Source organism: Sander lucioperca, chromosome 12, assembly GCF_008315115.2.
Source record: "Sander lucioperca isolate FBNREF2018 chromosome 12, SLUC_FBN_1.2, whole genome shotgun sequence".
In the NCBI taxonomy this organism is placed as follows: domain Eukaryota; kingdom Metazoa; phylum Chordata; class Actinopteri; order Perciformes; family Percidae; genus Sander; species Sander lucioperca.
In genome coordinates, this window is record NC_050184.1 from 31,845,382 (window position 1) to 31,857,688 (window position 12,307).

Genomic DNA, 12,307 nt, shown 5'->3' on the forward strand with positions numbered 1-12,307 from the left:
GTTTTTCCTTTTTCAGACCATTCTTTGTAAACCCTAGAAATGATTGTGCGTGAAAATCCCAGTAACTGAGCAGATTGTGAAATACTCAGACCAGCCCATCTGGCACCAACAACCATGCCACACTCAAAGTTGCTTAGATCAGTGGTTCCCAACCTTTTTTCCTTGGCGCCCCCCCTACTTATGTCTAAGAAAAGCTGAGTCCCCCCTCCGAAACCAAAGTTGAGGTAACTTTCCCTTACTTTCTTTTTTAATACAGAGGAGTTATCAGCACTTTTACGTTTCTCCGCCATGTTTCGTTCATAAAATAGTGATGCTGTGGCGGCAGGAAAAACAAGGATGATAGCAGCTAGCAGCTGACTTGATGACAGCAAGGGCCACAGGTTAAGAGGTCCCAGAGGTTTGGCCTACTAAGTAGCCTGCCTACAAGTTTAAGCGAGAACAAAAATATGTAGTTTTTATACAGACTTTTGTATACATTATATATTCTAGTGTATTATCATAATTTGTTTAACATGTGCAAATATATATTTTTTTTACCTCAACCTCAAGCCAGATAAAGACTTGCGCCCCCCCTGTGATCTTTGCCGCCCCCCTTAGGGGTCCCCGGACCCCAGGTTGGGAACCACTGGCTTGGATCACCTTTCTTTCCCATTCTGACATTCAGTTTGGAGTTCAGGAGATTGTCTTGACCAGGACCACACCCCTAAATGCATTGAAGCAGCTGCCATGTGATTGGTTGATTAGATAATTGCATTAATGAGAAATTTAGCAGGTGTTCCTAATTATCCTTTAGGTGAGTGTATATTTTGGCGCAGAATACAACTGATAATGACAGTAAGTAAAGCAAATATTGGGTTGCACACACGTTACTAATTTTTTATCCTCATCCTACATGTACATGCTTTCTTGATTTGCTGCTGTTTTGTTATCAGTTCTATATTCTATATTCTATAACCACAGAAAACTAAAAGCTGCCAACTGTTTTGGTCACTTGCTTCTAGAGGAGACTTCAGTGTTGTGGCATGTTTTGCCAGCAGATGGAGACAAGTCTCTCATTTTAACAACCTCTTATGGGATGGGATTTTTGACTCCTTTCACTGTTAACCCAGTTGTCTTGCTGTATGAGGCTAGTGTTATAGTTCTATATCTCAATAGATGTAAGATTAGATGCTTACATAAAAAAGAAACCGTAGTTTTCATATTGGATGTATTGGCCAGTGGTGGAATGTAACTAAGTACATTTATTGAAGTACTTTACTTATGTACATTTTTGAAGTACTACTTTACCTATACTTGCAATTTGTGCTATTTTATTTTTCTTACATTCCAGAGGGAAACATTGTAGTTTTTACATACTTTTGAGTAGTTTATAAAAAATTATGCCATATTATAGATTACAGTACCAGAAATAGTGAACAACTACAAGGTATGAATGAATAGTATATTTTATTTTAGTTATGTATATATAAGGAATAAAGCATAACAATTTGTCCGACTTTGCTTCTGACAAAAACATTATCATACATGTTTACACGGATTCATTTCATACAATATAATTCATGCAATCAAGTCTTATTTTTGCCTATCCTATACAATACAAATTCATTTGTCGTCTGAACGTCTCCCAAAATAGCATTGTTATGCTATTAGTAAATCCTAGGTTTACTGCCATACGATACTAATCATCACTATGGAAACACTGGTATAAGTGTCTCTTATAGAAATGTAGTATTGTTGTTTCTTCTGTTTTTATTTCTTTGTATATGTTTCTATTTCTTTTTAAAGTATGTTGTATGTTATGTCTGTGTCTTTTGAATGGACCTTGAGTCTGGAATAAAAAAAGTTGATGAATCCATAAAATAGCCCAGCATATCAGCAATAAAATCTGCAATAATATGCTTATTCTGATTTAATAATAACTTTATTTATATAGCACTTTTAAAAAAAGATCAATATATCTCTCTCTGTTGATCAATATATCAACAGAGACCTAAACAGTGGGGCCAAGCAATATTACGACAAAACAAGATGACAAAAGACGCAAAACATAGTAAAGAGAAGACAAAATGAAAAACAAATAAAAAATATGCAAATAAAAAAAGGGTAAAAGCAATAAAATCAATAAGCAAAATAATGAACTGGGTCATTCTGCACAATGAGTATAACCTACTTTTACTTTTAGTATTCTAAGTCTATTTTGGTGCTTTTGTACATGACCCAAGTAAGATTTTGAATGCTGGATATATACTTAGCCAACGGTATCGCACACCATCACACATGTGAACATCAGTCCAATGATAGCTCCGTGATCCTCTGTGTGCCCGCCTCCTGTTCGTCTCTGAGTTGACCTGATTGGATGGTGACAGAGGCTTTTTGTAGCTAAGCTAGTGAAAACACTCCGGAGGTGAAAGTGAGGCAGCGATGAACCGACCAGGTAAAACGATTTCACGTCGGTTTTACAGCACCGTGCAATTAATTTTCACAAATATCTCGGTTAGTTTTAGTCGGCAGCTAACGTGTTTAACGTTATTGTGTGTGTGTGTGTGTGTGTGTGTGTGTGCTGCTGTCGACGCTAGCTAACGTTAGCTTAGCTCCGTGAGCAACAAGTCACGTTAGCTGTTCAGTTAGCAGAGTGAAGTTCAGCACTAAGGACAGCTCCGATTGCGTTGACTCAAAAAATATGAAACCGACTGTACTGCTATCTGTTACTGGTATATAACTACTGCAGTTTTTAATTTATTTGACAATAACGTTATATAAAAGTACACAACAATTAAAGATATAGCCTATGTCTAGCTATCTAATATTTATGACTAGGTTATCTAATATTTTCTCCTTGCCTCTGGGAGGTTTCAGAGGGACTCCTGTATCCAATAACTTCTCTACAAATGTATATTTATATTCATATATTCATATTTATTTACCCACACACTGTAATATTAGGGTGTCCTATATGTTGGTGATATAGTGTTCCTATCTATCTATCTATCTATCTATATATCTATATATATATATATATATATATATATATATATATATATATATATATATATATATATATATACAGTTTTTATTCGCCCTTGCTTCTTTGTAAGGTTTTGGTGGGGCTTCACCATCCATTAGCTTCTCCACAAGGATAACAGAAAATGGATGCTCAGCCTCAGATCTAACAGAGGAGGACATAGACAATCTACGTTTTGAACTTGAAAAGGTGATGCAGCTCTTTTAGGCTATTAATCACAAAAAGTAAATATGTTCAACAGCATCTGCTGCTGACTATTGTCTCTCTATTGATTTAACTGGTTTGTGCTTTTCTAGGTGGAGGAGGAAATTCAGACCTTGCGGCAGGTGCTTTTGGTCAGAGAAAAATATGCCGCAGACATCAAGAGGCAGCTTGGTATGAGCCCGCTCAGTAACATCAAACAGAACCTGTCCAAAGGCTGGCAAGACGTCCAGATCTCAGCCCCGTAAGTGCACTGGCACCCTCATAAACATTGCATATTTCAACTGCCATTTTCATTGTGAGGCAAGGTCTGTTGGATGGCTAAAAACTCCACTACATACCTATATAGTCTTACCTGGCTTAAAACACCCAACCTGTGCTGTGACAGACCTGGTTACATAACCATGGAAAGCACACTGATGCCTGTCTTGCTCTCTGTCTTAAGTCGGGGTCATAACCTGTCAACTTGTGCATGTTCTGCTCTTGTTTCAGATATCTCAGAGCCTCTGCCGCTTTGGAGGACATCAGTCACTCCAACATGTAAGTGTTGGTCATCATGTTGCATCCTATCCTGAAAAACTAAAACACTTGTACAGTACTGCATTTTATAGCGCAGGGGTTTCCCAATGTTTTTTTTATGTGCTCACATGTTAAAGAGGATTGTCTTCTAAGAAACAAGTGATGGGATTTTTCAGGTCAAATAGGATCGGTGCTCTGTTAATAGCCTTACAACCAGACTTAGCATAATTAGCAGTAGTATTGAGAGGCAGGGCTAGCCTGAAGCGTTTGTTTGAAACAGCCTTCTGCAGCCACATGGATCATAGCCATTGACGTATATGAGCCTATTGTTAACTGCTTAATTTATGTTGTGAGTGTGTGTGAATTTCAACCTTTGTACTCTCTGTGTGTACTGTACTGTAAGTGTCATATCCATTCACATCCTGACGTCTGCTACTTCTTTCTACCTGTAGATATATGAGGACACGGGAGGGTCTCTCTCATGCAGGCCAGGTGACATCTTCTGCAATGTCCAATATGGGCGTGACCATCACCAGGAGACTGTCACAGATGAGGTACTCTCAGGATTTGCCCAGATCTTGTCTCTTAATTTCTGAAAAGAAAAAGTGTAATCATTTTCCAAATTTAGTTGTTGAGTAATGAGTCATAACAATAAAACAATTGCTTGAGTTCATAATAAAAACACCAAACTGTGCATGTTAATAATACAGAAGCTACCATTGAGATGCCTGGTAGGAAAAGCTGTCTTTGGCTAATTCAGGAAGGCAGATGGACAGCAGATATCCAACAGAGAGCCACAACAAGTAGGCTACATGTCAGGAGGATGCTGTAAAATGCAAATTGAGGTCACTGTTAACAGGTTGGCAGACTCTAAAAGAAAAACTTATTTCAAATTAATTAAACATTTAAAAAATATCCTAAGACATAAGAACATAAGTACTTTTATTTCCAATTATGTTTTTTTCTTTTCTTTTTATCTCTGTCTTCTTGGATCTGCTCTGTCATCTAAACCCCAGCACCAGAAATCAGACACTGGTTTAATGTATTATGAGTGCAGATGTTAGAACAGTACAGTCACTATAATAACTTTCAGTTATAATAACTGACAATAAATGTCATGAATAAATGCAGTGAGATGACTGGACAGGGCCAACAGCACAACAGGGTTTTGAACATTTAACCACCGTATTTCAGATAAAGCACGGACATATAATTTTAGGTTTCATATTATATCTTTAACAAATGACACAAATAACTTAAGGGATAAAGTGAATAATCTTTTTTTTTTTTTATGGTCAGTACATCCCATGAAAAGAGTAAAACCAACAATAAATATATCCGAATAACAAGTATTATCTTTGTATCCACAGCTTGATATATAGCTTTTTCCTCTGTGCCATAGAGCTCCATTGGCACATGTTCCTTCATTAGCATGAACACATACAAACACTGTTTTTTGTTTAGAATTTTAATTCTGCACACTCTGTCCTAGTGGGCTTGTAGCTACAGACTGAGAAGGGAAAGCGCAAAGTATTGCGACACAAATTAATTGTTTGTTTTGGTCAAAAAAATCAAATAATGCCTGCCTTTTAAAGCTGTAAGCACTTGGTGTCAGCCCTCATTGACTCATCATTGCAGGACACATTTTTAAGTGATTCTCCACCCAAAATCAGTCTTTTAAGTATCAAACATGTACCCACTTTATGGTTGAAAAGTGTCTGTAAACGGTTTGTAATTCCTTCATCCAGAGCGTGGGGAATAATGGATCATACAGCAGAAATAGTTTAGGAAGATTCTGTGGACATTTTGATACTTAATCCACTGTAAAAACTCTTCATTATTATAACTGGATTATTGAAACCCACTGAAAACAACACAAATTCAAAATGACCACTTTAAGCATCCATACAGTGATGGACGTACTGAGGCCTATACCACGGTGTAGAAATACTTAAAAACAATTAATATTCTCAACATTATTTGTTTAAATATATTAGATTAATAATCTGAATCTGCAAAGTAACTGCATCTTTAAAATAAATTGAGTAAAAAGTACAATATTTCCCTCTGAAGTTATTAAAAGAATAAAGTAGCATAAAATGGAAAAACTCAAGTTAAGTGTGATGCTCTCTGAAGGATGACACCATTTTCTTTAAAAGTCTACAGGGGATGAGTGTTGTGAATTAAAACAGATTTTTGGAGGATCACCTTAAGTTTGAAGGCCACCATCTTGTGTTTTTGTTCAGCCAGTAAGCAACTGTAATCCAATCCCACTAGTACATCTGGACATGGGCAGCAGTGGCTGACAAGTCTGTTGTTGTCATCCATGTGGAAACAGAAGTTGGTGTGACGTTGTCTGTGTCTGTTTTTATCTCAACAGAGCTCTGCCTCTTCCGAGCCCACCACGGTAAGACTGTGTGTGTGTGTGTGTGTGTGTGTGTGTGTGTGCGTGCGCGTGCGCCCGTGGTAACTGTTAGACAATCATATAGTACATGAATATGGCATCTTCTGTATGTGACACAAAAGTAGGGGTGAAATAAATACTAAACATGTATTGTTTTGTGATTTTCTCAGTTTTATATCCCTTAAATCAAGTATGTTTAGGGTCACTATTGTGAAAGACATTTTTTAACGTCTTAAAATTAAGTGATAGATTAATCAATAATGCAAATAATTTCTTTTCTGAGCCCTACCAAAAGATATATAAGTTATGACTAAATTATAAGGTTTGTACTATAATGCTTTTGCTGAGTATGATGTTTTAAACTTTACTTGTCACTAATAATGTCCATACTCCATTCTCTCTTCTGCCTCTCCAATGTGACACCCAGCACCCTGAGCCACACCATGAGTGTGCCGACTATGAGGTAAAACATCACTGCCATTCCTATATTTACTGCTGACTGTTGTATTTGTGTGCTTAAGCACAAATGGAGCTCATGTTCAGTTAGATATGAGCAGGGCCACACGGAATCCGCGGCCGCAGAATTACGCAAAACTTTGTGCGGAATTTTCAACAGAATTTTGCGCAGAATTTGTCTTCATATTTCTCTTTACATTTTGTAGACATTCCTCTACGTTCAAGTCTTTTGAGGAAATGGTCGGAAATGTGAAGGTGAGTTTGTCCAAACAGCTGTTCTTACTTTTTAGATTTTTATTATTGAGTATTAATCACGTGTTTCCTGTCTGGATCACACAGGACAAGGTGAGTGGCAGTAGGACAATGGATAATGGAAACACCTCTGGGTTTGAAAGACGATCCTCACGCACATGAGAAAGAACCTTCGCACATATAAAAAAAAATATATATATATATATATTTTTTTTTTTTCAATGTTATTTTACTTCCCTGTCTGTGTGAATGTGTTCACTATTATGTTCTACTGTTGTATTAATACAATATGACTAATAGAATCCATTAAATTTGCAATGGAAAATTATTTTAAACTTAAATGTAAAATAGTATTTTAATATGTGAATATGTAATATTTCTGTATGTTGGATAAATGCAATTTAAGAGTTGTGTATTTGGACATGTGAGTGCAGTAAACCCATTATCTTAAAAGTTTATTTACTTGCAATAGACATTCATTGGCATTAATTGTGACATTTACAAAACTGAATATCACAAACAAGAAGTATTTTTGTACTTTACGATTTTTCAATTAAAGTCAATTGAATAGTGTGTGGTCTTGTGTCGCTGATGGTCACATACATACATTTAATTTACTAAGATTGGTGTTAAATACATTTCATACTGCCATTTTTGAGAGAAAATGTCTCTAAGCCTAGACTACTGTCAGTGGTGGCCTTATTCTATATCAAGCCTTTGGGTGGCGCTAGAGGCTTTGTTTTGTTTAGGATATGGAAACTGTGTCCCAACTACTGCATTGAATCTACTTTTTTTTGCAATCAGAAGCTAATACTCCCAGAAGAAAAAGCACTGAATCTCCCAGACCTAATGTTGGACTATATATCATATGCAGTACAACAACATACGAGTTACATTTCTGTTATCTGATTGTAATCGTGTACAACATTTAGTGCAATTGCAACTATTATTGATATTGTTTATAAACGTTTGACATGTTAAAATATAGGTCGTAAAAAACCAAAACCAAACTGGTAAGCAATAAAAAATGCGTTCCCTGACCGGGAATCGAACCCGGGCCGCGGCGGTGAGAGCGCCGAATCCTAACCACTAGACCACCAGGGAAAGACGTATGCTGTTAACTGTATATTCTTCTTAAACGTGAAAGGAGTGGAGTTTAATGTAAAATGATACTGATATTATAGCTAACCTTCTAGCTATATGAGGATTAAATCCATGGGTGTATGGTTAAAACAGATCCTATTTCCCCTGCAAAACAATAGGTTAGCTAGTTTACGGACTAAGCACAGCAGCCGCTCTGACATACAACAACGTTTTGTGACGTTGCTGGAAGAATAAAGTTAAACGCATAAATACGTACGTCGTATTAAAGCCGTTCCATGTTGCTGATTTAAATGTCACTTTATTAAATGACATTTGTCTCTGTCAGTGTGTCTCTTAAAACTCAGCAGCTATCGTAATGTAAGCTAACCTGTCATACGAAGCTTACGATTATGTCCGTCAGTCTTTGACATCATCTGGTTAATTAAACCCTTTCCAAAGCCTCCTTTTGTCTGATGTCACCCAGTACCCGTCCTTAACTCAGCTGAACAACAGCAGAGCATATCCTCCTCGGGCTGCCACAGTCCCCGCCCCGTGCCACTCGGACCAGACCCTATAAAAGCCGGTACTTCTCCTGTCAGCGGAGTCAGCGACAGCAGCAGTGACCACAGCGGTCGCCACAGAGACTTCATCCACAAATGGGCCATTGTAACAACTAGCACCTCGCCTTTTCAAACCATCCGCACCTTAGAACCGCATCACAATCTTTAAGGTATGTAAGAATAATAAGTAGGCTAATAAGTTTTAATAAGTTTTGTAACATTTAAAGTTATTCTCTTGTGTTTTAAGCATAAAGTAAATGTTTTATCTTACATTTGTCTCACAACACCAATTCATTACAAAATACAAAGGTAGCTTTTTGCATCATAAGTGTGCTGGAATGTTCTTTAGTGATGATACCTGCCGGTTATATTCACTCAGGTGTTTTAAAAAAATGATGAACTGAAAGGCCACATAGACCTAGGCTGTTTTTATAAGTACTACATGCAGTAGCCTAAATACTGGTTAATAGGCCTAGGTAAAAGTATTGCGTTTGTGTCAGCTTCTGTGTTTATCTAAGCTATCAAGTGCACACAGGGTTTTTGTCTGCTCCTTGAAATCCCCAAAGCCATCTGCTGCTCATCTGGTGTTAAGCTTTAAAGCCTTCAGCTGGTTCTCAGGCTGATAACATATTCTACTTTTAAGAGTCTGAAATACATATCAAATATGAAATGCATACAAAATAAATAAATAAATGTTTATTCTTGCACATTTTTGTTGCACCGTGAATATATTCTAGGTTCTTTTGGTGGCTTCTTTTGCATTAAAATATTTGGACAGAGACATCTGTAATTCCCTGGCAGAACACAGTAGTGCGCTGGACGTCTACCAGCGATACAAATATAGGCTACCCTCTGTGGCAAGAGCACAAGCACAATCCAATCCACAATGACTTCCATGGCCACGCAACCAGCTCATGCACTAAGCTATCTAGATTTATCTGGACATGTGGACACACACTCCAATTATTTGAGTGATGAGGAAACCAGATTCAAGGAAGCAGCTGCTTTTGCTTTATCACTCTGCAGTGAATACATGTGGATAGAAATGAAGCACAGAGGACATGAATGTATGCAGCAAAAAAAAAAAAAAACACTGAAAATGGTCATGAGTGACTTGCTGTTCTGTGAATGCTGTCAATGGTAGATGTGTTTTCTCACCGCATGTATCCATAAGACTGGGAAGTATCTTTGTACTGTAATGCTTTTTAAAGCAAGAGAACCATTATAACATTATAACAATACGCACACATTTCAAAAGAAATAAAACTAAATAAGATGGAAAATTGAAGGAAATTAAATGATGGTGAAAACATAACGGAAGTAATTTTCTCATTTATAACCACCTATTTTCCTCTTGTCTCTCCTCCAGGTTTCCATTTTCCATCATTGAGGCGTTTTCCACCTAAGGTCGGAGAAAATGGCAGCAATTCCATCAACTGGCTCCCTCATCGCCACCAATGATTACTATAGAAGTGAGTCAGACTTGGCCTCTATGCATTTATATTGGATTCAATTCAGTGAAGCGCAAGATGGCATCTTTGATTGTTTTTCATTCTGCATCTGACAGCAGTATTTTTATTCTTTCTGTGGAAGCCTGTTTTTATTAAGATATATACAGTGTGTATATAAATACGAGTTTTTCACTAAAAATAAGTGTCTTTATCTCTTTATTCCAGGGCGCCTTGGGTCCAACTCCAGCAACAGCTCCTGTGGCAGTGCTGAGTACACAGGGGAGGTCATTCCACACCATCCAGGTATATAAAAAAAAAGGACAATGTTTAGTTTTAAAAGTGTGAAAAAGTAAAGTTTCCCTTCACCAAACTAAGCTCCTGTCTAAAAATGTATTGTGTTTTTTGCAGGACTTCCAAGGCAAGATTCTGGCCACTGGTGGACTTCATTTTTCTTGGCAAAACCGAACCAGCCCGGCATGCAGAATGGATCTGATACTCAAAAGTGAGTGTTGTAATATATGAACATACATAACCAAGTTAATAGGATGCAGTTACAGTTGGTTCTGTGGCGTAGAACTAACCTTTCGTCGTGTTACAGGAACGGAACCTACACAGTGGCTAACGGCCAGGTGACCTGCATTGCCAGAGAAATGGTTATGAACAGACGACTCAGTGAAAGCAGTGACAATGGAAAGTCTGAAATATCCAACCCTTCACCTACTTCCTCCTAGACTCCACCCCCTGCTACTGCCTCCCCTTCCTGCCACCTGCTGCCCCCTCTCACCTTCCTCACCCTCAGCCTGCCATTCATCACATAGTCCATCACTGGAGATCATGATGTCACTGGTGTTTGTTACCTTAGTCAGTGCTTTTTTATTTTTGCTTGTATGTATAGTATATTTTTATCATGACCAAAAGTTTAAAAAAAAAAAAACAAGTATGTAAAACGTTTTTTCATTTATTTTTCTTGTAACTACACTGTTAATAATAATAAATAGCCTAAGATACTTGCAGTCAGCATTCACAATGTATTTTATTGATCCCACACATCTGTTATTAACCTGGCCGCCAAAAGAAACATAGTATGTGCATTATATTTTCATTATTATAATAAACGTAGTAATATCCTCAGGTGATCCACACAGCAGAGCAGCTGTTTTGTAGCCTGCTTGCTAAACTAATCTGTTTAGCTGATATGATTAGCTTATCGTAGCTCAGTTTACATAATGCTGCACCTTAGCTTGAATGTGGGTCGACAGCTTTTGGGAAAATAAAGGTTAATGGTTTTTATAGAACAATTAAAATACATGTTGTATCCATAGTTTTGGTTCTCCAAATGTATAACTGAACAAGGAAACAGGAGTCAAAGTTAGCTGACCCTTTTACATTAATGCAACACGTTTCTGAAAGCAGATCACTGGTCAGTTACCAGTTACTGCCAGCACAAACCTGCTACTGAGTTTGTCACATCCTTCTAGAATAACTGCACGGCATCACAATAAAGCAGTCCACCTGCTGTTTTTAAATACTCGTTGTTTTAAAAGACACTTTTTAAAGGCCTAAGCACATTGTTGTGTGAGATTCAGTCTGGTAACTTTACAAATGCTGCAAGGAGAAAGCTTTTAATGCTCCTCTGTGTGTTCTTATTGAAATACAACATGTTGCGTTGAAAACTTTTGGACTAACCACTGTGCCGAAAGAAATAAAAGTGGGAAAAAAAATCTTAATTCATCAAATATTATTACTACTACTATTGTTACTGTAGTAGGACCAGGTTTCCAAAGCCAGAGCAATACATGTAAAAGCCAATCTCTTTCATATAATTTATTATCATTTTGGACCTTAAACATATTCTAATTACTGTGATGACAGAGTACTGCTAACTGTTAGAAGGATCGATCACTGCACTGGTTCTCTGAATGGACTTTTCCATGAGGTAATAGGGAACATTTTGCAATGTGCACACTGGTGACTAAGAATAGAACAAACTGGTTACAGACCAGTTCTGTTTTAAGATAACCGTTCTGTTAAAACAGGGGAGTCAAATAGTTACAGTGTATGTGCAGCATTTACAGCAATATACTTGGACAAATGTTTTGGCATTTAAAGGACCAAAGACATGATTCATGTCTTCAGACCTCTACCCATTTATGCCTGCCCTCCTAAGCTGCACTATTTCCGGCAACGTATCAGAGAAGCACTTGGGTCTAAAAATGTCCTGTGATCCTGGCCAAGTAGACTCACTCCTGGGTCACTTATCTGACACGTGAGTTTCCCAGCATGCAGGGCTTTCTTTATTACCTCAGAGGACACTCTGGGTTTCTCTGTGCAATGTTCACAGAACACAGTGAAGAATCCC

General features: G+C 37.5%; 2 protein-coding genes and 1 non-coding gene across 4 annotated transcripts; 2 read left to right on the top strand and 1 right to left on the bottom strand.

The window, feature by feature from the left end:
• The first annotated feature begins 2,297 nt into the window (after positions 1-2,297).
• On the top strand, positions 2,298-7,427 carry LOC116043609 (tumor protein D54-like). 2 transcript variants are annotated; one of them, XM_031290426.2, is made up of 9 exons: positions 2,298-2,434; positions 3,096-3,211; positions 3,319-3,467; positions 3,716-3,763; positions 4,195-4,296; positions 6,123-6,149; positions 6,574-6,609; positions 6,809-6,857; positions 6,942-7,427. In XM_031290426.2, exons 1-9 carry the CDS (start codon positions 2,422-2,424, stop codon positions 7,014-7,016), a joined length of 615 nt encoding a protein of 204 aa, XP_031146286.1. In that variant the 5' UTR covers positions 2,298-2,421; the 3' UTR covers positions 7,017-7,427. The 2 variants fall into 2 exon arrangements, with proteins under 2 accessions (XP_031146286.1, XP_031146287.1); XM_031290427.2 differs by lacking the exon at positions 6,809-6,857 and having other exon boundaries at positions 6,942-7,042.
• A 459-nt stretch (positions 7,428-7,886) lies between these two features.
• On the bottom strand, positions 7,887-7,958 carry trnae-cuc. The gene has a single exon. It is a non-coding gene; the product is annotated as a tRNA-Glu (tRNA).
• A 472-nt stretch (positions 7,959-8,430) lies between these two features.
• ppdpfa (pancreatic progenitor cell differentiation and proliferation factor a) lies at positions 8,431-10,899 on the top strand. Its single transcript, XM_031290446.2, has 5 exons — positions 8,431-8,667; positions 9,867-9,969; positions 10,174-10,251; positions 10,357-10,450; positions 10,547-10,899. Exons 2-5 carry the CDS (start codon positions 9,915-9,917, stop codon positions 10,677-10,679), a joined length of 360 nt encoding a protein of 119 aa, XP_031146306.1. The 5' UTR covers positions 8,431-8,667; positions 9,867-9,914; the 3' UTR covers positions 10,680-10,899.
• The last annotated feature ends 1,408 nt before the right edge of the window (positions 10,900-12,307 follow it).

Bases quoted from the DNA above. Each gene is read 5' to 3' on its own strand.
- LOC116043609 (XM_031290426.2), top strand. The intron at 6,610-6,808 runs GTAAAACATCAC...TACATTTTGTAG, and splicing joins ATGAGTGTGCCGACTATGAG to ACATTCCTCTACGTTCAAGT. The intron at 6,858-6,941 runs GTGAGTTTGTCC...TGGATCACACAG, and splicing joins AAATGGTCGGAAATGTGAAG to GACAAGGTGAGTGGCAGTAG.
- ppdpfa (XM_031290446.2), top strand. From the start codon at position 9,915: ATGGCAGCAATTCCATCAACTGGCTCCCTCATCGCCACCAATGATTAC. The intron at 9,970-10,173 runs GTGAGTCAGACT...TCTTTATTCCAG, and splicing joins CACCAATGATTACTATAGAA to GGCGCCTTGGGTCCAACTCC. The intron at 10,451-10,546 runs GTGAGTGTTGTA...GTCGTGTTACAG, and splicing joins AATGGATCTGATACTCAAAA to GAACGGAACCTACACAGTGG.